This window comes from Meleagris gallopavo, chromosome 17 (assembly GCF_905368555.1).
Source record: "Meleagris gallopavo chromosome 17, MGAL_WU_HG_1.1, whole genome shotgun sequence".
In the NCBI taxonomy this organism is placed as follows: domain Eukaryota; kingdom Metazoa; phylum Chordata; class Aves; order Galliformes; family Phasianidae; genus Meleagris; species Meleagris gallopavo.
In genome coordinates this window covers 122693-149864 of record NC_139420.1, presented here as the reverse complement: position 1 = coordinate 149864, position 27172 = coordinate 122693, and the positions used below count along the sequence as shown (strand labels likewise).

The 27172-nt window shown below is 37.6% G+C and overlaps 2 protein-coding genes across 4 annotated transcripts in view; one reads left to right on the top strand and one right to left on the bottom strand.

Annotated features, from left to right (window-relative positions):
* PI4KA (phosphatidylinositol 4-kinase alpha) overlaps positions 1-27172 on the bottom strand; it is a 57218-nt gene that overhangs the window by 25964 nt on the left and 4082 nt on the right. Inside the window, exons 5-19 of the mRNA XM_010719953.4 lie at positions 26820-26892; positions 26235-26494; positions 25695-25761; positions 23979-24127; positions 23550-23615; positions 22491-22587; positions 22009-22200; positions 21193-21293; positions 20290-20419; positions 18463-18592; positions 17770-17865; positions 17116-17299; positions 16464-16567; positions 15980-16148; positions 12119-12169 (exon numbers count right to left, since the gene is read on the bottom strand). Coding sequence (XP_010718255.2) covers positions 12119-12169; positions 15980-16148; positions 16464-16567; positions 17116-17299; positions 17770-17865; positions 18463-18592; positions 20290-20419; positions 21193-21293; positions 22009-22200; positions 22491-22587; positions 23550-23615; positions 23979-24127; positions 25695-25761; positions 26235-26494; positions 26820-26892 — 1869 coding nt within the window. The remainder of the gene's footprint in view (positions 1-12118; positions 12170-15979; positions 16149-16463; positions 16568-17115; positions 17300-17769; positions 17866-18462; positions 18593-20289; positions 20420-21192; positions 21294-22008; positions 22201-22490; positions 22588-23549; positions 23616-23978; positions 24128-25694; positions 25762-26234; positions 26495-26819; positions 26893-27172) is intronic.
* On the top strand, positions 1121-10907 carry SERPIND1 (serpin family D member 1). 3 transcript variants are annotated; one of them, XM_085238630.1, is made up of 6 exons: positions 1121-1256; positions 3154-4018; positions 7796-8069; positions 8505-8649; positions 9076-9238; positions 9979-10907. In XM_085238630.1, the coding sequence occupies exons 2-6, from the start codon at positions 3163-3165 to the stop codon at positions 10005-10007; spliced, it is 1467 nt and encodes a 488-aa protein (XP_085094756.1). In that variant the 5' UTR covers positions 1121-1256; positions 3154-3162; the 3' UTR covers positions 10008-10907. The 3 variants fall into 3 exon arrangements, with proteins under 3 accessions (XP_085094756.1, XP_003210894.2, XP_010718253.2); XM_003210846.3 differs by lacking the exon at positions 9979-10907 and having other exon boundaries at positions 9076-9572; XM_010719951.4 differs by lacking the exons at positions 1121-1256; positions 9979-10907 and adding an exon at positions 1520-1598 and having other exon boundaries at positions 9076-9572.

The window sequence follows — 27172 nt, the reverse complement described above, 5'->3', positions numbered from 1 at the left end:
ATTCAAAACGTTAAAACTAAATTTCTGTGGTTTCACACAGAATACCATCATACTGATACAGTAATCCAAAGAATACCTTATATTAGCATACATCAACTGTAGAGAAGAAGAAACCACATGGTCTTTCAAACTGTGAGCTAAAGACAGCACCTTTAAGCTTTGTTTTAGCACAGAGGAACTCAAAATCAAAACATTAGTCAAACATAATTCTGGTTGCTATTGTTTATTGGATTTGTGGAAATACACTGAGGCTCCAGTTGGGGATCTTTTATTGTTTTCGCCCACACACATAATGACATCAGTCCTGGAGAATTTACTATCTAAACAAGCAAGTAAAGGAACATCATTCTCAGCACATCTATTCAAGCTGTCTGATAGCCTTTTCACAGACAGCTGCTACCACTGGAGCAGTTTATACTCTCAGACAACAAAACGATGTGGAATTCTTACAAATTTACATAGAAACCTAGCAGTCTTTTACCCTAAAATTGTTAGCAGCACAGAAAGCATTAAAAAAAAAAAAATAAAGGAAAGCTTAACTAAACTGTGAACTTGATCTAATATGACCAGATATTATTACTGTAGGCTTCATTTTCAGAAGTGTATCTAATCTATCCTGAAGAGATTTATTCTTAACTGTAAAATAATTCCATTGTGGTATGAAAACACAGGACTTCAGTAAAACCTTACATAAAGCTAATTCGAGTCATATTTATAGATCATAAGGCAGTCTGTCATTAAAACAACTAAAAATTCCTATACTGCAGTAAAATTAACCCGAGCCCTAGCTGGTCAACAGCACTGCTGAGTTGACAGCAAATGTCTGCACCAGAGGCACAGTGACAGAAGTAGCCTCAACCACATTCGAGGTGACATACAAATAATAGCATAACCCCATCTCAGCACAAAACAGCAGTGACGTGGTTTCTACTAGTCTTACTCAGCCAAGTTTACGAGCGTGCTTGACTGTGAAATTTTACATACACACTGATTTTTGCTCAAAGATTTTCCTCAAACATGAGCAAGTACCTGCAAAGCCATAAAAGTAGTTCAACAAACAACAAACAAAGCAATCCAGCAGAGATCACTAGGCAAGGGAGGGATTTTGGCTGACGAAGTAAGTTCAGCAGTGTTTGGTTTAGAAAATGTTTACTTTGGGAGATATACAAAAAACTAGCACCAAAGTTCAGATTTAAAACTTGCCATTCCCCTCACTTGAGCTGTTCAACACATCTTTTCCATACTGTGACTTAAAGGTAAGCCTCATTCACATCCTTTGTTATTTTAGGTAGATCTGAATCAAATGCATGTATATTGCGGAGTAGAGGAATGCTTGTATAGGTGGAGGTGAGCATTGATTAATCTTTAGTGAAGATGAGAATGTTAAGTTGGGAAACATTGACAGCAAATTATTGTATGGCAAAAGCAGAAAATATTTTTCAGTAGTTACTGGACAAAGAGAGTACTTTGGACTCAGCTGAGAGAGAAAAAAAAATCATCTTTTTCTCTTCTGCAGGTGGGGAAAATTAAAAAAGAAAGAAAGAAAGATGAATTTATGAAGAAATGAGTACTCCTGACTCAAGTCCTTTAATCACAATGTAAATCTTCTAGTGATCCTTCATCGTTGTAAAAACAATTCATTTTTTATATGGGATAATCATCCTGTTTTAAGATTTCAAGCTAATTACTTTCAGGGGAGAGTTCAGAAAATTAAGTCTTTGCTTAGTTACTTCAGTCCTGCTACGAGCCTGAAAAGTGCTGCAAATAATGTTTTACAAATTTGTGCATTTATGTATTTTACTTCTACAGCTCCTTGGTCTATTTGCTAATTTGCAAAACATTTTAATCAACCTCTTTGTAAAATTCTACTTTCGTCATATTCAACATTTTTTCCTATATTATAAATCTTTGTGGTTATTTTCCTTTATTCAAAGCAAGTGCTATGAATTGAAGTTGATTATTTATAAAGTCACCAAATAACTTTCTAAAGAATAATTGTCAAAAAAAAAAAAAAAAAAAAAAATCAAGACCCTGGCATTCAGACACCCATTTTACAGTGTCACCTGACAGAGTTATCGAATGCTCATGCATTGGTCTTTGACTACGGCAGGAAGAAATTAAACTTTTTCATACCTTTTTTTAAGATCACTGTAATTACTGCAAGTCAGAATTATGGTGAAAAGTCTCTCAGACCTACTTCTTGTCAGATGAGTGAGGCTGATGGATTAACTTCAAATTACGTACCTAGAATTAGTTCTTGATTTTGACCATGACCCCCCTCCCTCCAAAAAAAAACAAACAAAAACGCAGCAGCGCACTGCTCAAGAGACAAACAAGAGACCAAACTCTTTTTTGGGGAGAAAAAAAAAAATAAAAATCAGGTTCTGCTTAAATATATTCACAGATACAGTAAGTGAACTTAGGAATCTATCATCAGGATAATACTAAGACTGGAAGAACAGTTGCAAGCAGGAACTTATAGGACTTCACATCATGAAGAAAATAGACAACACTACATACTGTGCAGCGCTGCATAAAAGTAAACTGAAACTAAATACAACTAAATAAGAAACAGAACCAAGAATCCAAACAGAAGAGGCAGATAGTTGTACCACAGTTGTAAAACGTGAGCACACTCATGGAGTAACACACAAGACAACAAACAGGCCAGCATGAACATTTAAGCACTTTACACACTGCAGTCCCACTAATGGCATGCAGTGCAGATAAATGTCTTCTGGTGAGCTCCTTCAGTGGATCCCCAGTCCCTCCTCCTACCCAGCTCAGATCTTTCAACTTCTCTTTAACTTGTATTTTTAGTAACGCAGTTAGTCAACTTTTTAAGCAACTGTATTTTACACATAAAGAGATCAGTATATTTCAGGCAATGAATTTGTTATCACTGAGATATATCAATAACTATTACTTAAGCAGGAGAAGTTCAACCAATTATCCAGCAGGATAGAGACATTATGTAAGCAAAAATGGTTATACGAGTAAAACAGATTTATCTATCTACTTAAGATAGATAAATACTGTTGAATAAAGTAACTACAGACTTCATGGTCTACAGAATCCACTGAAGACCTAAAATTCTGGAACACACAATTAAAATTCAATTACCCTCTTTCTTTCAACTTTGTTGTCTTCCAGATTTTCAGAATGAAGTTCCTATTTCGTTTGCTTGCCTTGGTTGTCATCATAACCTCCACATTTTGTGGAATCAAGGACTTCAGTGACCATTTTGAAAGCCTCAAGGATGCACATACACATGAAAATGGAACCTATGATATGCCAGACCTACCACTGGAGTTCCACAGAGAAAATACTATCACCAATGACTTGATTCCTGAAGAGGAGGAGGAAGAGGATTATCTAGATCTTGACAAGATATTGGGTGAAGACGACTACAGTGACGTTATTGACGCAGCTCCACACATAGTTTCTGAAATTCAGCAAGGAAATATTCTGGAACTTTTCCAAGGCAAAACCAGAATTCAGCGTCTTAATATCCTCAATGCAAACTTTGGCTTCAACCTTTATCGGAGTGTAGCAGACAAAGCCAACTCCTCCGACAATATTCTCATGGCTCCTGTTGGTATTTCCACTGCAATGGCTATGATTTCCCTGGGTCTGAAGGGTCAAACTCAGCAGGAAGTATTATCTGTTCTCGGCTTTGAAGACTTCATTAATGCCAGCACCAAATATGAGCTCATGACTGTCCACAACCTTTTTCGGAAACTCACTCATCGGCTTTTCAGGCGCAATTTTGGTTATACTCTGAGGTCTGTCAACGATCTTTATATTCGTAAGGACTTTTCTATTTTGAATGATTTCAGAAACAACATGAAAACATACTACTTCGCTGATGCCCAACCAGCTGATTTTTCAGATCCTAACTTCATAACCAAAACCAACGAACGCATCCTGAAGTTGACCAAAGGATTAATAAAGGAAGCTCTTGTGAATGTAAACCCTACAACTCTTATGATGATTCTTAACTGTCTTTACTTCAAAGGTAAGTCATCCCAGACTAAACTTAAATAGATTCTATAGCTCAAAATAGACAACTGATTCTCTCAACAAGAACACTCAGTCTCTATTATTAACCCCTTAGTTTGCATGTCTTTGTAGCACATCGATATTCTACTTATGCCCTGAAATTAGTGCATACTGTAGTAGAACAGTAAGAACTTGTTATAGACAAATGCTTATAGTCTAAAAGTGAGACTAAAAAAAAAATCAACACATGAATGCAGAGTAGCCTCAGAAAGCACGGGCTCTGTATGAAAAGCATGAGTCTTGGGTGGTCAGGAAGTACTTTACATGCAAGTACTAGTCAGATTCAGTCCTACTTCAGGTTATCGACTTCACTGAAATTGCAGAGCTTGATTTTAGTTAAAACGTTTAACATTTCTGAAGTACGATGGATTCAAAGAATGATTATAAAGACCTTCTAAAAGTACATTTTTAAGTGATCAGAGTGTGATTTTTGTCAATGAGTCTATCCAGAGAGCTATAGACAAAAATCAAAACATTCTTCTAAAATTAAAATAAGAAGACATTCACTATTTGGAGTGTTTCAGAAATTCAGCATGGCCTGTCTGCTGCTATGAGCTCCTATATGCTTCACTATAGGCTGAACAATTAGAAATAAATATATATATACACACACAATATTCTCTTAATATTAATTCTTATTTTCAATTTCTTTACACTTCAGTTGTGAGTCCCTGGTAAGATTTTCAACTCTGGCTATTTGCCTACAGTTGAAAGTTCACTATTTTTACTTTTTTTCTAATAAAAAAAAAAAAAGAACAATATTAAATGAGAAAAAAAAAGACAGGACGTGCAAGCAAAAGAGGAACTGAGGAAAAAGTCAAAACCAGTTACTGACTGTGTAAGATGAAATCAGATAAAAGTGAAGTAATGCATCAGGAGGGAAAGAGAGATTACCACAAATGGATAGCAAAGTTTGAGTACAACATACTGGTTTCTATAAAGGAGTTTCCTTTTTCTCATTATGTCCCTGCTTCCTGAAAACACATACTCAAGATCTCTCTTCAATCTGCATTCCTAGCATTTGATTTTCCAACAGTGTTCCTCCAGCCTTACACAATGTACCTTTTTCACTTGCTTGCAAGGCATTATTTGCTTGAATAATGTTGCTTTTCTCTTTAAAAGATCTAGAGCTCTCAATAAGCATATGATCCAAATAATCCCCTATTTCCAAGTACCATCCAAAAATCAAAATATTTGTATCCTTAAGTACATATCTGAAGATAATGTCTTACCATAATGAAGGTGTTGATTTACTATCCATTAGACCACCCAGAAAAAAAAAAAAAAAAAAAAAAGGATTGCACAATGTGAAACAGATGCATCATTTTTCATGATGTGGTCATATTTTAAAACAGAAGATATTTTAAATATGTACTCTGAAATCATTAAGTGCTTGCACTATCTCAAAAAACAAAGTCACCAATAGAAGTTAAATAGCTTTAACATTGGAACTCCTGAGCCATCAATATAAAAAAGACTCCTGTTTTTTGTTTGTTTTTTTTTTTTCCTCTGGGAAGTCCAGTTAGTTTGAGTTACCACTGTATCTGCTACTGAAGATTGTAAATTTCTAACTCATAAAACCAAAACCAATCAATTTTGTATTGAGATGTGTCATTCCTTTATCTTACAGTAAGTCTCCTGGTAATTCCGTTTCAAGTAAAATAGCTTTTCAAAAGCAGGTTCTGCTTCTTGCGTACCCAGTGTGTTTAATAGTTATTTGAGAAACACGACGTTTTGTCCACATCTTTTGAATTACAACATTTACACTGTTTGTATCACTGCAGACAAGCTGTGTTTAGCTTCTCAAAGCTAAAGAAACCTTTGAGCATTCTCATGTATGCAGAGAGACTCAGTACAAAAGTCACTGAGCAACAATATAGCTCCAGATACCAGGAAGTCTTAAGATTCTCTTACGCAAAATCCATCAAGAATTAATTGGAAGCTATTCAGTCTTGGTTAAGAAAGAAGTTTTATCTTGGGTAGGTATTCAGCATACATCTGAGACCTATTCTCCATTCTTCCTATCGAAAAGAAGTCAGTTATTTTAGCCATGGTAGACCACAGTAGCTTTTGATGGCTGAAAAATTTTAACAGGTTCAGAATTGCTTCTCTGATATTCTAGTCATGAATACAAGAAAAAAGCCTGTTAGTGAAGACAACCAATTGGTTCTATCACCCAGATGGAATCCAAAACATCATCCTGGGAGGACTTTAAACAGTCAAAGAGTCAGCACAGTGCCAACTGTTTCTGCTAAACCCAGACCCTATGCTTTCTACTGGAGAAACAGTACTTTATACCAAGACTATTGGCTCTTGCCAATGTGAATCCAAGAGAAAGTTTTCAGCTCCCCTCTTTTACTAAGAAGAGCTGATAGATTGCTCTTATCCCGTAAGAGACAACAGAGCTGCTTCCACAGCCCACGATGGCTTGGAGTCATTACCTGGCTTGAGTCCCATGCCTGTGAATTCTGCTCCCTGAAGAAATGCAGATGGTGCTTCCTCCTGACAACTGAGGCAATTTGTTTGGGAACAGCATAATTCATTTTATATATTCCCTTCACTTCAGAATAACTACAGCCTGATGATCACCTTTGACTGCTCCGAACACATCAAGAAAACATCAGAATGGAAGTCAGACTCAAGGCTTTTTGTTACCACACAGTCAATTTAAAAGCCAAATTATGGGGCTAAGAATCATTAACTTTAATCTAACATTTCGAAGTAGACATAAAGTTTGTAGTCTATCCACACATTTTCAGTCATACTCCCCACATATTTGCTTGCCAATGGCAACCTAAAATCTAAAACTTCAACAGGAAGTACCAGTAGCCCTGTCTCCACTACAAAATTCTATCTTTGTCTGCCTATTAAGAACATTTTTCACAGAGCTTCAGCTCTAAAGAGAATAAAGTAGTACCACTTTAAGAAGTGCTGGCTTTTTTTTTTTTTTGTTTATCTTGTGTGTCTGGCTGGTTTTGGTTTTGTATCTTCATTTTTCTTTTCTTTTTAAACACTATCAATAAATATTTTGGATACCAAATAAATCTTCACGCAGCTTCACCACCAGGATTTGAATCATGTTTTCTCAGCTGCAAAATGTGCTGAACTGCATTCTTTGCAAATAAATTAGGCAACCAACAAGCATGCTAAAATCAAATCACAATGGATCATACAACTACCTAGTAAACACCCAAACTGTTCAGAATGTTTTAAGATGGTACATTCATTGACTTGGACTGATTAAACCAAGATAATGCCTTCAGCATAGTATCTTTGAAGTATTATGCAAAATGAAAACAGCTATTACATAGCTTGATGCATCAATAACATGCCTGATGCAGTCTACTTCAGTACTAGATTCAAATACCAGATCTCAAAAAAATACAGCCATACTATTAGGTGAAAGCCCTGTCAAGTGGTTTACATATATTTATATTTTTTAATTTCTAGATTCCTTATGGAAAAAAAGGGTACATGAAATCCTTTCATACACCCAATTTGTGTTTTACTTCTGTAATTCAGAAAATCAAGATCAGATGAATATTAAGCTGGAAATAAAGGCATTTTAAAGTTGCTTTAAAACTTGGTTCTCATTCTGGCTTAATTAAAAATAACATTCACCTACAGCAAGTTCACATGAATCAAAGTATAATGTATATTGTTACCCTGGAAATATTTTTCTAAATAAGAATATTTGCTTTTTTTGTTATTTATCTGTCTTCTGCATTACCAGGAACATGGGAGAATAAGTTTCCAGTGGAAATGACAACCAAGAGAAGTTTTCGACTGAATGAAAAGCAGACAATAAAGGTTCCTATGATGCAGACTAAAGGGAACTTCCTAGCTGCTGCAGACCCTGAACTGGACTGCGGAGTGATCCAGCTCCCATTTGTGGGGAACATCAGTATGCTGATTGTACTCCCACACAAGCTCTCTGGCATGAAAGCCCTAGAAAAGCAAATAACCCCTCAGGTGGTGGAAAAATGGCAGAAGAGCATGACAAACAGGTATCTGCTGAAAAATAACTTTAACAAAAAGTCTTAAAATACTTTCCTGGTCATATTGGCATGGAAAAGTAGGCAGCATAGAAGATAACATATTTTGACTTACAGCATTCAGCTTAAGCTTAATACAATCTATACAGAAGGAACAAATCGCCAGCTTAGAACCCCAGAGAATTTCACAGTTCACTACAAGCATACCCAATCACACATCAAAATGCCCAGACCCTACATACTACACACAACCAAAGCAAAGCATTGTGTTATGTCAACAAACTAACAGTATGTTAATTAATTATAAAGAACACTAATTTCTAAAGATAAAAGCATGGTACAAGTTCTTGTGTTATTTGTGCCCTATTTTTAAAACAAATACGTAGCAAAGAAATTATGCAAATTCGCATCTGCTCAACAATTTTTTTCCATTTTTCTTTTTACTAGAACCAGAGAAGTAGTCCTGCCTAAATTTAAGCTGGAAAAGAACTACAACTTGATTGGTTTTCTGAGATCCATGGGAATAGAAGAACTGTTCAGTGAAAAAGGCAACTACTGTGGTGTATCAGAAGAAAAAGTCTCCATTGACAGAGTATTTATAACTTTCCTTGTCTTCATCTCCTTTCTGATTAAGCAATATCATCTGAAAAGAAAGCACCATAGTAATAATTCACAGTTCAATAATCTAAAATATTGTTTTACATAGTCTTTCTCGGAAGATAGAGCGGGGGTTGTGGGTTTCTCTACATGTCCTAATTTTTCTTTTTTTTTTTTTTTTTTTTTAAGAAAAATATGTCTAATTAGATGTCAAACTTACTAAAAGTGTTGTGGTTGATCAGTCAATCAGTGACAGGGCTATTCAGAAGCCAAGCCCCAACGATTGCTGCCCCACAGGATCTACCACCAGGAGCATCACAAGGCAGTCACATCCAGGACACAGCTTTGCTGGGAGGGAGAAGGCTTTGAGCACGTCATTTGTGTATACTGAGACCCTCCCTTTTTATTTTATTTTTCACAGTTCAATCATCAAGGCACAATAACTGTGAATGAGGAAGGCACAGAAGCTGGAGCAATAACCAACGTCGGATTCATGCCTCTTTCTACTCAGATTCGCTTTATTGTCGACCGCCCCTTTTTGTTTCTGATCTATGAACACCGTACCAGTTGCCTTCTGTTCATGGGTAGAGTTGTCAACCCTGCCAAGCCATAGAGCAGAGAGCAACACTAACATGCTTTCATACACAGGCTGTATAATTACACATTAATATATCATAGGAGTATCACAAAAGGCAATTTTCTTGTCATATTAGTTAATACAAAAGCCCCTGGTATAAAAAAAATATATAGTATCTATAAATAGTTCTACGTGAATGGACTCAATAGTAGATGATTTGACTGCAGTGCAACATATCAATACAAGTATATAAAGAAATATCTCAAAGTAACTTTGTGTTTTACTTACTTCACTTTATAAAATGTAATCAATAAAATATGAAGACTATCTAGATTCCTGAAGGTCAGATCTAAGTTTTATTGCTGGTGAACATATTCATAATAAATAGGAAAAAGAAAATCCTAAGTACCTGACTGGCATTAGAAATCTATGTCTCTCCTGGACACTTTTACATACTCTAATAACAGTAGGTGCCAGTATTCTTGCTTTTGCTTGCATCATTTAACATTCAGCAGACCATGCCATCAACCACGAGCTTTATGGATCAGCAGAACAAAGAGGAGACAATGTCCTGGTGGAATGAAATCCTAGTGGATCCACTATCTTCCCCCAGCCTGACTTTGGTGGTTTCAACACAGTTCTCACAGTATAGACAATTTCAGAATTAGGCCAAGCATGTAATTACTTAGAATACCTTATGTATTGTGAGCAGCTAGCAAAATGCTCCTTTTTTTTTTTTTTCTCCAGCTCAGCTTGCTTCACATCTGAAAAACTGAAGATTTGCCTGCACTCTGTAGAATATTACTACCAACCCGGTACCAAGAACGAAGTTACACCTTACATACAAACTACTAAACCCTCTGAACATGTCCATGTCACACACTTTCCCTTGCGTCTTAACATCTAGAATGTATGTCTCTCAAACCAGTGATTTTTTTTGTTATATCTAATATCAAATATTGTATAAAATCTAAGTATGTTTGTATTTTAAATTTCCCTCCTACACAAAAAGCTACAAAAAAAGCCATAAACCCTTTAAACAGTTTAAGGACTAAGGCAGCTCCTTAGAAGGTGTTTTTCAGTACTAACTTACTGATTGCACATTGTAGTAGATGAATAATTACAAATGTCAGCAATTATTTGCCCCATACATAAAGTCATTTTTAACAGAATAGCCAAAGAAATTAACATCAAATGAAAACCCAGATTTTTCCATTTCTAGCTTACACTGTGCTTACTCAAAAGTCAATACTGGGAACATAATTTTTAGTACTGAAGTTTCACTACACAAATAGTTATAAAAAGATGAAATGTTTACATGAATTATCTACATTCAGAAGACTAAATATTCACACCCCAAATATAATCAGTGCATCACAGACTAAATGAGTTGGAGGATCTGATTTTTCCCTTTCGTCTTCACAACCCAAGTAACCAGAATTATTCAAGGGAAAGAGGTCAAGCATAAAGGCAAATCAGCTACTGTTCAAAACTCACGCTCTTCATACATTGTGCAAGAAAGTCAAATATTTGCTTCAACAACCATAAGTAACCATTAACTCTTACTACAGATTCTGGCACTGGCTCTATTTAAAGGTCACATTAGTTAAGAAAAATGCAGTTTTCATTGGCTATTCAGAAAAAAAATACATCAATAAAAATTGGAAACAAAACTATTTCCATAACTTTTACATTAAGTCTTTAACAAACACTAGTGTTTCTTTCTTTTGTCTCCATTATGCAAGGAATGATCTTGCACTCCAGTCAGTGATGACACTAATATCCGCTTAACTGATAAGTCAAAAATACTACCCCCGCTGGATTATACATCTCAACACAAGATCTACTATTTCATTCAAGAATTAAGCAGCTATTGAATAGTAATCCAAGCCATTTATAAATACATTTCTGCAAATCTAGGATTTGGTTATGTTGGAAACTGATGGAAAAGATAGAGGAAGGTTCTACGTAATCAGTGCTAATTTAGGGCTCCCCTCCTGGAAAAATTTCAGTAAACAGTGTGAGTGCGGAATATGAAAAGTATGATTTTTTTTTTTCTCCTTAACTGATGTAGAATATTAGCAAACTATAAACAGGCATGCTATACAAATAGACATTTTCCTCTTTTATCCCACTAGCTGTGCAAAAAAAAAAAAAAAAAAAAAAAACACAGAATAATTCAACTTCATGAGAGGGGGAAGTGACCTGATGCTTTTTGTCTTCCAGTAAGATTGTTTAGATCTCTTACACCTAGAAGTTTTGTAGAAACTACAGTTAGTTGACTAGTCCTCCTGACCTGGGAACCCAGCTTGGACATAACCTTTTTGTTGGGAGTCTATTAAGGTCACACAACAATTTTTGGATGGATTAGAAGTTACACCTCATTAAAAAAAATTAAAATGTTTGGATACAACAAAAAGCAGATAAACAGAGGATGCGAGCTTGGAATGGCCACCAGAATCCTAAAACGCTATCAGCATGATAGCCAATTCTAGTATCAGGATACACAGGATAATTGATAACACTTCCTCCCCTACTTTTTTTTTTTTCTCCTCCCTTAAAGAGGCAGAATATCCTACACTGCCAAACTAAGATTTATTTATAACTTTTGGTCTTCGCTTTTTCTCTAGGCACTTTTTCTATAGGTAAGTGCTGTTTATTTACACTGCACACCAAACGTTACACAGAGTATAACATGGTTTTATTTAGTCCACAAATCTCTCTAAATTCATGTTTAGCAATATTTTGTGATTCACAGTTAAATTATTAACTATACTACTGCATACTGGATGCTTACTTGTACACTAGCTCACTAGCTGTTAATCAAACCATACTGATACTTGATATAAGTGAGAAAAATTATTCAACTACCCAACTGGGTACTTACCACAGCAATAACAGGAATAAGCACACCAAGATTCCCTGCGCTACTGGAAGCCTGGGAAAGAAGGAGGAAATTATCATCAAAAGCCTCTGCAAAAATACTTCTAATACTTGCTAGATGACATTTCAAGCACCAAGCATTCCTACCACCTATGAAATGAAAACATATGTTGCCAATTACAAGCCTGAACCTTTCAGCTGGGTGTGCGTAAGGTGGCCAAGAAAACACCTTTGAAATCTACAACACTGGGCAGAGAGCCAAAAGCCTTTTCAACAAGATTCTTGAGGCAGCCTCCTCCTGCAGGCTCCTGAAGGAAATGTTTCCCCTTTCAGAACTAACCTAAACCTTCCAGAACCTAAACTTAAAAATTAGATACTACGCCTTGAGCTAAGGTGGAAAACATTCATTGATATCACCTTTTTTCTGATATCCAACAACCACAAGAAAAATGTCTATGTTAAATCACAGAATGAATCATAGAATGGTCATCTAGTTCCAATATATGGGGGTTGTTCAGTGCCCCATCCAGCCTGGTCTTGAACACCTTCAGGAAGGAGGCATCCTCAACTCTCCTGTTGCAGTGTCTCACCACTCTCACAGAAAGAATTTCATCCTAGTATCTAGCCTAAGTCTCCCTTTGTCCAGCTTAAAGCTATTTTCCCTCATCTTGTTGATGCATGCTCTTATAAGAAGTCCCTCCCCAGCTCTCCTTCAGGATCCTGCAGGGCCCTTTCAGGAGCTAGGCAGCCACTGTAAGTCTCCTCAGAGCCTTTTCTTCTCCAGGCTGAAGAGCTCACCAGCTCTCTCAGCACATCCTCGTAGGTGAAGTGTTTCAGCCCTCTGATTATCTTCGTGACCTTCCTCTGGATCTGCTCCAACAGCTCAATGTGCTTCTTGTGCTGGCGGCTCCAGAACTGGAGAGGTGGAGTCTCACAAGAGAAGAGAAGAGGAGCAGAATCATCTCCCTTGACATGCTGGCCAGACATCTCTTAATGCAACCCAGAACAGAGTTGGCCTTCTGGGCTGCAAGCACACATTTCCAGCTCATGTTGAGTCTTTCATCAACTGAAACCCCAAATCTACCTCCTCAGGGTTGTTCCCAAGCCATTCTCCACCCAACCTGTATCTGCTTGGGATTGCCCCAACCCAGATGCAGGACCTTGCACTCAGCCTTGTCAAACTTCATGATGCTGGCACAGGCCTACCTCCGAAGCCTGCCCAGGTTCCTCTGGATGGCATTCCTTCCCTCTAGCAAGTAGGCTGCACCACTCAGCTTGGTGTCATTTGCAAATTTTCTGAGGATGCACTCAATCCCACAGTAGATGTCACCCAGAAAGATGCACCAGTCCCAGCATCAATTCTGGAGGAATACTACTCTACACTGGTCTCCACCTGGACAGTGAGCCATTGATCGCAACAATCTGAGTGTGTGACCATGAAGCCAATTCCTTAATCCAGTGAGTGGTCCATTCATCAAATCCATTTTTCTCTAATTTCGCAACCAGGATGTCATGTGGGACAGCATCAAACACTTTGCACCAAACCAAGTAGACAATGCCAGTTGCCCTTCCTTTATCCACTGACACTGTAACTCTGCTACAAAAGGCCACCAAGTTTGTTAGGCATGACTTGCCCTTGGTGAACCACCAATCACCTAATCTTTATTTTCCTTGTGCCTTAATAGAGCCTTCAGGAGGATCCACTCCACAATCTTGCCAGGCACAGAGGTGAGACTGACTGGCCTCTAGCTCCCTAGATGTCCCTTTTTTCCCTTTTGCAAATGGGAGTTATGTTTTCCCTTTTCCAATCAGTGGGAACTTCAGACTGCTATGATCCTTTAAGTATGACGGAGAGGGGCTTGGCAACTTCATCCACCACTTCCCTTAAAACCCATGGATGGATCTAATTGTGTCCCACGGACTTGTGCACCTTCAGGTTCCTTAGATGTCTTGAGCCTGATCTTCAATTACAGCATGCAGAACTTCCTTCTCCCAGCTCTTACCTGTGCTTTCTGCAGCTTGAGTGATATGGCTAGAGCTCTGTCAGTAAAGACTGAGGCAAAGATGTCATTGAGCACCTCAACTTTCATAGACTTAGAGAATGGCCCGTGTTGGAAGGAACCTTAAGAATCATGAAGCTCCAACCCCCTCCCGCCATAGGCAGAGCCACCAACCTTGACATTTAATACTAGACCAGGCTGCCCAGGGCCCCATCCAGTCTGGCCTTGAACACCTCCAGGGATGAACGAGGCACCAACAACTTCTCTGAGTAGCCTGTTCCAGAACCTCACTACTCTCACAGTAAAGAACTTCCCCCTGACATCCAACCTAAGTCTTCCCTCCCTCAACTTCAAACCATTTCCCCTTGTCCTGCTGTTGTCTACCCTTTCAAAGAGTTGATTCTCCCTCCTGTTCGTAGGCTCCCTTTAGGTACTGAAAGGCTGCAATGAGGTCACCCCTCAGCCTGCTCTTCTCCAGGCTGAACAAACCCAGTTCCCTCAGCCTGTCTTTGTAGGGGACGTGCTCCAGCCTCTCATCATCTTTGTGGCTCTCCTCTGGACCCTCTCCAACAGCTCCCTGTCTTTCTTGCACTGAGGGCTCCAGACCTGGACACAGTACTCCAGAAGGGGCCTCATGAGGGCAAAGTAGAGGGGGACAATCACCTCCCTGTCCCTGCTGGCCACTCCTCTTCTGATGGAGCCCAGGATACCATTTGCTTTCAGAGCTGCATAAGCACACTGCTGGCTCATGTTAAGCTTTTCATCCACCAGGACCCCTTAGGTCCTTCTCTGCAGCGCTGCTCTCAAGGACCACTCCCAGTCTGTATAGATGCCTGGGATTCCTCCAGCCCTAGTGCAGAACCTTGCACTTTGCTGTGTTGAATCTCATTAAGTTCACCTGGGCCCACCTTTCAAGCCTGTTGAGGTCCCTCTGAATGGTATACCCTCCTTCCACTATGTCAACCGCACCACTCAGCTTGGTGTCATCACCAAACTTGCTGAGGGTTCCTCACTCAATTCCATCGTTGATATCACTAATAAAAGATGCTAAAGATCCCCGGTCCCAAGACAGACTACTGGGAGACACCACTCATTACCAGCTTTCATCTGGACACAGAGCCATTGATGACCACGCTTTGTCTGCAGCCTTTGAACCAATTTCTTATCCACCGGTGTTCCACCCATCAAATTCACATCTTTCTAATTTGGAGATAAGGATGTAGTGAGGGACCATGCCGAAGGCCTTGACAGGCCTTTCTCCATATCACTTGTGTCCAGGTCTCCAGTTTCCTTCCAGAGAGGGCTCACTCCGTTACCATGATAAGCTTAGACTGAGAGATTGATGTGGAAGATCTTCGAAGGCTTAAGATGCACCCGTCATAACAGTAGTAAAGGACTAACAGAATGACACAGATGACTACTTTGAGCAAAAGTGTTGACTAGGTGATTTCCTGAGGTACCTTCCAACCTGAGATTTCCTATGATTCTATGGCACTGCTAAAATTAGGAGCAGAATTCTGCTAAATTTTGAAACACACTAAGGAAGAAATATTCAGAGATCAGTATTCCCAGTTTCTCTTTGGAGTTCTACCTCTGACCACTGAACATTTCAGACAGTCATATCAAGGCTAACACAAGGCTAACTCAGGAGAAGCTGTACAATAGGAATTACCACTGCCTTATCTCAGATACAATATTCAGGTTAGCCAGGTGTTTGGAAGACATATCAGATCTGCACCCTAATTCCAGGACAAAAATACACTCTTAGGTTTAAGGATATGCAATTTCATGAAACCCACATGTAAAAATGCGGTTTTACTGCATGGAACTGAAAAGAAAAACAAAACAAAACATAATTATCTTACTTTCAGTGCTGGACCTTTTTCACTTGCTCTCTCACTAGCCCTCTTTCCTTCTAGCCCAAGCTGAACAAACAGTTCCAGCAAGTTCATCAGCAGTTCATCCACAAGGTGCTCTCCTTGAATGTTAGCAGCGATGTTAGCTAGGGCATTAATGACTGCTAAGGAACAGTGTCTGAGAAAAAAGAAAAAAGAAATTATGAACAAGCAACCCCTTGATACAGATTTCTCTAATTTCAGTCCTTTCTTCGTAATTCTGACCAGTACTTCTTTCAACAAAGCTACTACAGTCACTATTTAAATGAAAAATTATTTGTCAGCTGTGAATGATGTGGTGTTGTTTATGATTTCTTCTTGGCAGTGACAAAATTACTTTCTTGTTACAGATATGACTATAGACAAAAAACAGCAGAGGGCTGTGTTTCCGGAAAGGGAAAACAATATTCTACATAGTATCAGCACGCATTTAAGGGACATAACTGTGTCTTACCTGTATCCATGATCCTTATAATCTTTCGTGGCAGAGTAAACAACTGAACTTGCTTTAACACTGATTTGCTGAAACAGATTCCACACCTCCTGATATATGTATTGCTATAAAACAAACAAAAATACTAATTAGAGCTTACTGAATACTATCTCTCTGCTACAATGAATGACCTGGTAAAGTACATTTTAAGTATTACAAAAGTTCTTCAAGCACCTACTTGTAACATGAACAATAGCTTCAGCTTCTAAAGAGCACACAGTTGAAGTGTTTTCTCACTGCTTGGATGTTCACTTAGTTGCTTTAAAAGGTATACACTTACAAGACTTCAAAAGTTAATTGCTGATACGAAAAGTGATAATGTGCACCTGTTGGGGATGCAGACCACGTTTAGATACTACTTAACTTCTAAAAACATGGAATTTGTTTTCTAAACTTTCATAGTTTTCTGTAGGGACGAATCTTGTTTACAGGCACAGCAGTTTACACATTACTATTTACCTTCTGTTTTCTGATGTCACTGAGACTAGGATTGCACAAGCATGAGTAAGTAAGTTAAGAAAACCTTTCAAAATAATTCTTGCAGATGCAGTTTCTAAAGGAAACTAAATGAAAGAGCATAAACCAGAACTCTTTTGACCAGTTCTTTCCTTACATTTCCAGTGATGACCAAGCAGCCTAGCTGGTCAATGATGAGTACATCAAGATTAGAAGGTGGCTGGCAGAACTTCTGCTGTAAGATCTGCAGGATGGGTTCCATCATTTTCGGTGTGTCCCTAAGCGCCACTGCAATGTGCCCAAGAGCACGAATTGTGTGGTCAGGAATCAGATGAGCTTCCCTGTTATAAGACAAACAAAAAAAACCCCACCCAGTCATGCATGTATTTGTCCAGCAGTCAATAAGCCCTCAAAGCAGGCTTACATTCCATGTAAGAAACAACCAGTATACTAAATTTAAGCGTCATTAAACTTTACTGTTGCCCTCTACACACTCACATACCCACAGCATTTAGCATTAGAGACATACATGCACATGTTTACAGAAAACAAACAAACAAACCAGAAACCAGAACCTATAAATGCGCTACACAAGAATCTGTTTGTAAACTGCTCTAGAAACAACAGAGAAAGGAAGAAAATGTGACATGCAAAGCAATAGGACAAGATGGTTTGGCCAGCTACTATAGGACTTACCCTCACTCATATCAGACATTTAATTCTAAAATAACGCTGCCAGTACTTATGTCTTAGAATAAGTTTCAGACTGGTTAAATGAAGGAAAAAACTGGTTTTATAACTAACAGCTTACTTATCACTCTCTTGTGAGATGTACAGACGGTTAGACAAACTGGCAAGAAAGGCTTCAACAATCACTGAATCTATAGTCAAGCCAGCTTTCAAGCACCTGGAATAAAAATGAATAGAGAACATGCTAAAACAGAGGAAAAACAACAAAAAACAAATATATTTTTTTGTACAATTGTACATGTGCACCAGGAATAAGGAAGGGGAGTCCATACTAAAATCTAAGAACAAACTGTTCAGAAATACTACAGATATATTCAAAAAAAATGGGTGGAACTTCTGCTATTGCTTTATTCAGCAACAAAGATGGGAACATGTAAAAGATAAATTTAGAAGTGCTTAGATTTGCTTAGCATGCTTAACTCCTTATCTCTGATCACCAACTTTTGTCTTCCCTACAGCTCTGTGAAGCTGTCTAGAAGAAAATAACAATTGTTAGAGGAAACAAAAACCTGGCTGAGCATCAAAATGCGAATAGCATGAGTTAGGTATGTGGGAAGCAACACAATGAAACTAAGTGACCATTCTGAATTTAGGACACATACAGAACCAAGGGATTGTCTAAAGAAAAAAAAAGGTCATAACAGAAGAGGGCACTGTGCAGTACCTTTAAATGTTCCCAGTACTTTTCCTGCTAGGGAAAGAGAAAATACATTCTAAATGGCATACGTCTTCTCTGTTACCACACACTTCTTACCTGCAGATATTATCTATGGCAATGTCACGAAGTTGTTCATACATGGATGGCTGACTTTTCTTGCCAGGCATTACATTTAGAGTGGACTCCGAATGCTCATTGGTTACACTAATCTTGATGTCATTAGCACCTAGTCGAACACAGTACAGAAATCAGCACCATCCAAAACGTCCTTGCCCCATCACCCCAGACGTGAGCATACAGGCAGAGCTACATCTGGCAAGTGTAAGACAGGCCCTTGATGGGTCAGAGTTCAGCTAAAGAAATTTGAAACTGCATTCACTACTTTGGCAAGCTATCACTGCATTTAATTATTCCTAAATTTAGTCACCTTCAGTTCTCATTTTATCTGCTCTGCCTTTGCATTACAATAGTACTTTTGCATTAGCAAGTAATTTATATTGTACACTTTCTTAAGGCAAATCATAACTTCATAGTACAATCAAAAAACAACAACAATAAACACGCCATCAAGTATCCTCCTAACACAATGAATCCACGAATCCTACCTACTCTTTGTCTTTCACCAACACTGCACAGAAAAATCTGCTCCATGTTGGTCATTAAGCAAAAGTTTTCTTGATAATTTTTATGCCACTTTCATGTCTTTCAAGTCTAAAATAGGAAGATTCCACACGGCTGTCAAACCAGGAAAACAATATTTTCTGTGGCAGTCTGAAGTCACAGAACAAAAATGGAACACTATACTGCTAACCACTTTTTCCAAGATTAACTCTGAAAACAAACCTGAAAAGTCTAGCATTCTTATGGATTAAGAAGTCAATTCACAACACTTGCTCACTTGTGTGTGCAAGTAAGCACATCCTACTGCATACAAACATATGACCAAAAAGTATCAAAATACAGCCAACGTGTCTGCACGTTCAGTTATGATTTGCCTTATGAAGTTCTCATTCTTTCACCCACCTTATCTTTGTTACATGCTGCAATGCTATAGTGGAATGGAAATAGCAATGATAGAAGGGTGGCAAAGTCCTAGGCTGCAGCAAGTGAGGATAAGCCCACAGCAGCAGCTGTGGATACAGAAACAAAGAAAAAAAGCTGCTTACCCTTTGAAGGCCTCAGGTAAGCAGGGATCTCCAGCAAGATATCCTCACCTCCACTGCCAACACTTAAATGAGTTCTGGGAAGAGGTGGATCCTGGCTCCACCCCTTCCAACCACTCACGTGCACTGCATGCACCTGAGCTCCAATGGGCTAGCCCTGCCTTTCCACCAGGTGCTCCATCACTGCTTCAGGCTGTGACTTAGTATTTCTGCTACACATGCTAATGCTAATGTAACACAGCCTGCAAACTGAAAGTAACCATTCTCTGCTTATCACCACACGCTGCACAGCCTACACAACAGCACGGTATTTCAACACACTTGTTCCTCTTGATCAGGAACACAATTCTTCAGTTCTTTAAGCTACGTATAAAATAAACTGACATCACCAATAAGTTTGTCATAAGACACACAATACAGGGCAAACCAATGCATATTCACACTACAATAGCTAGTGATCTCATGTAGACTTATCTCAAGAACTTCTGCCCTGTTTTAACAAAGCAGGCACAGTGATGCTGCTCCAAAGATAAAAATTAGTTGTACAAATACTGTTATCTCAACTGATGGATTATACTTCTATCCCAATCTGAATTCCTCCTCTCTGTCTCCAAAAAAAAGCAGTAATTCACCTCCATTTTCCCCCTACAGATGCATCACCACAGAACATCTAAAAGCCTCAATAAGCCATAAAATAGCAAAATAATAACAAGCATATCCTTTCTAACACAGCCTTTCCCTTCCAACCCCAACCAATCACCTGTATGGTACTGGCTATGATACTTGTAAAGTTTCACAAGCACTGGGGAAGGTATCACAAGGAAGTCTCTCAAAGATGGGTTGACAGAATGAACCACAACAGGGAACCTCTCACATAAACGACCTAGACCCTAAAAACAAAAAAGGAAAAAAATGAAATTATTTCAATATAGGTTTTTATTTCAACTGTAAGCTTGCAACATCAGAACAACACAGAAAAAGCTAGTTCTAAAGTATTCAATTTTTAGAGGAGGATGAAGATGTTTCATAGAATGGCTTGGATTAAGAGGGACCTCAAGGATCATCAAGCTCCAACCCTTCTACCGCATGCAGGGCCATCAACCTCCAACTCTAATATTAGACCTCAAGCCTCTAATTCTTTTAAATTATTTTAGAGCGTGGTATGTCAGTCAACTCTTGCTGCCTTCTTCATAGTTAAGCTCACACGAGGCATATGAAATGAGTTGCATACTCTAAAAATAAAGTCACTGGACAAGTCCCAACATGTAAAGAATCCTGATAATTTCCTACCTTAATTCTGGAAAATAACACATTTGCAAAAATGTGTCCAACAAGATGACATGAAAATCAGAATAACCAGATCTCGAAGGTCAGTAATTCACCTATCCCAGTTTATGTAACAACTATAATAATAACTATTTCAGAAACAAGACACCAGTTAAAAACACTCAATATTATTCTTCAAGATCAAGTAGAGCTAAGAAGATTTTGAACGCATTTCTCTGCTGCAGATCTAGTTTCTACATCAGACTTCTGAAGTCCAAATGAAAGACATAATGAAAAGTAACACAAACAGCAGGTGTAAAACGCTTCCTAGCAACTCATAATCCCCCTCCAACTCTCACACACTCATACAGTAGAGTAAAATACAGTAAGGACAGACCTGCAAACAGCAAATTAGCAGTGGTAAATGAGCAATGATGACTTTGCTGGAAGTTTTTGACTGCAGCTTCTCTGATAACTTGATGCACAGATTTTCTGCACCTTAGTACCAAAAATCCAACAAAAATCAATAAGTTTGTTAGTCCTATTAGTAGGCCACACAAAACCCAATGCTTGAATTGTCTAAATCACACAGAGAACTTATCAGCTTCACTCTCCTCATACTACAATTCCTCAAAGATATCTAGCACTTTTTTCTGTAAATAAAATGTTTAGGAATCCAAGTATCTGCACTATCTAGCCCCTCCAAACACTATGGCTGAAAGAATGACAGTACTTAAAGTTGATTTTGAGGATACTTCATATTTGACAGAAAGTAAGCATTACAAGGATTAAAAGAAAAAAAATTACATGCATTCAGAGAATGCATAAGAATTATGTAACAAGAAAGAAAACTAGAAAAAGTTAAAATGAGCTTCCCAATACCCACAGCAATGAAAAAAAAATATTTTCAGTCATCAGACTGAGAAACTTCTAAAACACTAAAAGCAGTAATTGAAAACTTCAGCAACAATTATACTGTTCCTTCTAAATGAGCCAATCAGAAGCCTCTGATTTTATTTATGTACAGAGATGTCTGAGCACCTGGTCATCTAATTAAACAATTTATTGATCGAAGTTTGACTCTTGAATTCTAATAACAAAGAGTATTCCGCTCAAATTTATTTCATACTTCTCTGACATCAGGGAGTTTATAAATATTTCTCCAAGTTAAAAATAAAGACAGACATTCCAGAGATGGGAGAGCATTTTTCACCTTGCTCATCTTTCACAGCCCACACCATGAGATCCACACAGGCAGCATTAGCTTGACAGCGCAGTTTTAGGGGACTCAGTTCATTGTGCAGTCGATCAACATCATGAAGGATTTTCTGAAGTTCTGATTGGCTGCTGTTGAATTGTTCTAACACAAAATCATGGATTTCCTTCACAAACGAGTTGGAAAGGTCTAAAGAAATAAAAGAAGATAGCATTAGCATAGAAGAAAGAGATCCACTGGATCAGAAAAACAGCACAAATAAAATTCATTGCCATGTTATGACTGAAATTATTTCATGACATTTATGCTCGACATAAAAGATAAACTTCATAGCAAAGCACACTAGTAATCAGACAATCAAAATGCCATCTGTTGTACACAGTTTTTTTCCTTTGCTTCCCTGGCACCTAGGATGATGCTAGGAAATGGAAACATTTCAAAACACATCCTAAATTACACAAAATACACACATACTGTACCTTTCATGTAATACAATGTGTCTCTCAGCATTTTGAACTGAGCAAGATAAAGAGGATCACTGAATGTTTTATAATAGAGATCTGTATTAGTGCCCATCTGCAAAAGAGAAACATGCTTTCAGAAAATAAAAATGAAGTATTTTACATAAGATGGATAAATAAATCTTCACATTCAAGTCACAACTGTCTTTCTCTGCAACATAAGCAAATATTTAAAACATGTACCAAAAGTAACCTCACAGCTTGTTGTCCTTGCTATATTTAGCAGAATAAGTGCATTAAATGAACTCAGTGTACTAAAGATTCAGTCAGTCTTTTGACTTGAAGACAGCATGCATGTTCTCTCTTTTAATAATAATAAATACTAAAAAATCAAATCTATTGTTTTACTGAGAAAGGAGAGACAGAAGCTGTCTCCACTTTGGCCTAAATCAAAATATAGCAGCACTCAAGGGAAGGCTGGAGAGAACAACAAACACATTCCCACAAAACTGAACACACACTCCTTCCAATTCAGTTTTACACCTCCAGTGAAACAGGGCTAACTCCAGAAAACACTGTGGGGAAACAGAAGGGGGAACAATTACTCACGGGCCTACAGAAACAAACATACCATCTCTAATAGTAAAGGTCAAAGAAGCGTAACACTATTACACTTCTTGAAACTGAGCAGTTGTGATTTCCAAGGCAGAAAAAGGGGAGGGAGAAATAAAAACCCATCAGCAAAAATCTACATTCTACCACCATGAGAAAAGACAATACAGAAAACCAGTCTGGGAAACAAATGTAATTTAGAAAGATAAAAGAGCTCATGTAGCTCAGTACTTCATTTGTAAGAGAGCAACTACTTCCTTTTATGTTTGTGAAAAATATTCTTCCCCAGTTTTACATAATCCAAAGATACATGTAAAAAAACTAATAGAAATAAATGAACCAGGAAACTAGAATACTTTTGCAAATGCAAGGTATATCTTATATTTTAAAAATAATTTTCAAGTATTAACTATTAAGACAAAAATGAAGTGCAGTAATCATTAGAAGGGGATTTTAAAAACATACCTCTGCAACTTCAGCTACAACTGCATCTAAGGACTTCAGCAGAGAATCCTCAACAATCTGTTTTACCTGCAGAGTAGGAAAAAAAAAAATAATAATCTCCCTACATATGATACAATTTTGCGCATGCAAAGAAACACCCATCACAACTGCAAAGCATCAGATGAAATTCAAGAATTTCCAGTTGCAACAAGATTTAACACATTTTGGCCTGTGTGCATAACAGCAAAACAGCTGATGCGTGAAGCAGCTGGAGCCAGTATCCCTTGCACTTTTTAGGAATATTATGATGTTTAATGCCATAAAAATAATGTTACATAAAGCTTGGAAGATAAGCAGTCTTTTTAATTGCAATTCTAAAACTTAAACTGCATATTTTTCTAATGAGGATATCTAGAATCACTGCAGCCTGCATAGAGTTTCATCACATACCATATTCAAGAGCTGACGGAGCATTTCCAATGGGATATTAAATTCTTTATTGTTAATGCCATTAAAGAGAGGAGAAACTGAAAAACTGGAGCTGATGGTAGTGAAGTAATAATCAGGATCCAGTGCACTACCATCAGGAAGATAAGAACCTGATCAGAAAATAAAAAAAAGTTTAGGGAGAGAAAGGAAATACAAGTTTTGCTTAATGGCAATGCTGAATCACCATTAAAAAGAGTTATTTTGCAACACATGTACAGTCACTAACTCGCAAACTGCTTGGAGGTTCAATTCAGCTATTCTGTTGGTAAATCAAGGCACAAAACTAGAATATCCATTAGAAAGCAACAATCACGCAAACAGAATTGATTTCAGTTTCTCACATTCATGTCACAGACACGGCTCACAAGAAGTCTTAACCTACTATTGATGTCCATTTATCTGGAAATTTTTTGGTAAATGCCATGTTAGTAATGAACATAGTGGTAAGAAGAACAGGCTGAGACAAACTATCTTGCAAAGTTTTTCCCTATATTAGTCCAAATAAACATGTTGTATAGCCTTTCATCTTAGAAAAGAAGGAAATTCATTACTCCAATTGGAAATTAAATATTTTTTAAGATTCAGGTATTCTGTTAAGCAAATAGATTGCAAGTTATAGTGCTTTTGGCACTGTTCACACTTTTGAAATTACATCTTTGTCTTTTCAAAGTACTCAGTGGTCTGTACTAAAGTAGCACTCCTATGAGTAATTGCCTTTCAAACAGCACTGGTTATTAATAATAATTAAAAAAAAAATTATATATATATATATATATATATATATATATATATTATATATATATATATATATATGTTTTCAGTCTTTTTTTTTTTTTTTCCCCTACCCCTAAGGCCCAGTCTTGGCTAAAGGGGGATAAAAAAAAAAAAAAAAAAAAAGGGGAAATTTAACATGGAAGAAATTAATTTAAGCCACAGTTCCAGAGTGGAAAATGACCTAGAAATATAGAATGCTTACACTTAAAAACCTCAAACGGCCAGACAAAAAAAAAAAAATATATATATATATATATATCAAGAGACACCAAAATACTGAGTTACAGAATGAGTTAGCCACTGGACTTGTCCAAGTCTTGGTTTACTAGAAGTCCTAGACAAGCCTGGCATGTCACAACGTAAAAAGCTCAAAGCTAGAACTACATCACAATTCAGTGGTTAAGAATCAGCTTCAGTGTTTCCTTTATTATCATTGTTTTTAGCTTCAGCAAATTACTAGGTCTTAAACAGACAGAGGACCTCTATCAAGTTTACTTCAAGCGAAGCTGTGCGACTCTGTGTGTGACACAGAGGACTCAAAATTCCAGACACCAGTCCACAATTTACTTGTTTAGTGGAGTATTAAGATTTGTTTCTGAAATTTACTCCGTATAATCTCCAGAAATATTTTTTGCATAGTTGAATTAAGCTTTGCAGTGCTGTGCACTGCCTAGCATCAGAAAATCATGCTTCTCAAAAGTCTGCCAGAAACAACTAAGCCTGGAAATCAGCAGAATGACTCTTTTTTTACTCCACAATTTTTCTGAACTCTAACAGAAATGTCCCTGGGAATTTCTTAAAAGAATCCCAGAAGGCAGAGAATAAAAATCAAAAAGATTTTGGTTCTCAATTTTCTGTAAAGAAAGAAAAATAATAAAAATCACACACTGTCAAATAATTTACCTTCAAAGTAATGAATTGTAGATCCTCCAGGAGAACTGGGTGGGGGAATTCCACGTTCAGGACTAACCTGAAACGCCACACAAAAGGCATACTTTAAAAACTACTGAGAAGTCTTCCAGACAGTAAGTTCTCACAGTAAGTTTCCCCATAACAACGAACACCCTCAGCTGCTGGTAGAACCGGCAAGAGCTTGTATAGACTCAGCACACCACATAAATCTAGATATGTAGAGCCAGTTTCCCCAAATTCTGAAGGCATAACGCTTTTTTTCCTCATGAGAATAACATGAAACATAACACCGTATAACAAGAGGAACAGAATTTGTCAACTGTTCCATATGAACATTAGTAAAGTTGTTAGTTTAACTGACACTAATTATTTTGAAGCTTAGTCATGGAACCAAAATAAAGATCACTGAACGTGGTAAAACACTGCGTTAAGAGAAAATTCTACATATTCAGGGCTAAAGCTATAGTAATTTCACCAAGATCATGCATATCGTCATAGAATCAGTTCCAAAACACAGCAATTTATACAAACCTGTGAGATGCTAGACACACTGCTAGCCTTTCTCTTCAGTGTTCCTTCTTGGCAAACCGTGAGTAGAGAACTGGGAAGAATGGATCTGAAATCATTGAAGGATCGTCGGCGAATTCCTTCAAGCTCTTCTGGAACTCTTAAGGAATGTGGGGGAATTTTTGGGAAAAGCTTTGAAAGGAGAGCCTCCTCTGAATTGCTGTAGCGACCAAAGGCTCGAGAAATTCCTATCAAACAGGGCACTGCATACTTGCATAAATATTCTGTAGTGAAAAGGAAAAAAAAAGAAAAAAGATGACCGTATTAAGAGTATAGCTACAGCTCCAAAGTTTTGCTATCAGTTCATGAAACTGTTTCAGCTCAGTGTCTTTACAAAGATTTATTTGTGGAAGCAGAGGAAAAATCATAGAAGACAGTTTATCTAGCTCCCATATTTAACAGACAGCAACAGAGTTAGTGTGTGCTAAGAGAACACAGAGAGAACTGCTCACATCTCAGAAGCAATCTTCATAATTAGAAAATGCAAGAGACCTTTAGAGAACAGGAGTTCAGATACAGAAATGATATTAAGACATATTTTAATAGTACCTTTATCATGCATTTGTGGAGTCTGACACATTCCCAGCAGAAACTGCATTACTTGTAGAACTGCATCCAAAATCTAAACCATTCAAGACAGACATATAAAAACACATTTTGGTAAAAATATATTATCATCTTATCTGATATCACTGCACCACATGTGAAACTTGCTTATGAACTTAGAAATGCAAGTATCTCTGTAAGCAAGATTTTGTAACATTGCACAACTGGAAGTATACTGCTCTCACTCAGTTTACAGATCTTCCTTTGTAAAGCCTTCAGCTAACTGACACAGACAAAAAACAAAAATTGCAGTAGTTCTGGTCTCAGTACCAAAATTTGAATACTAAAACTTTGCA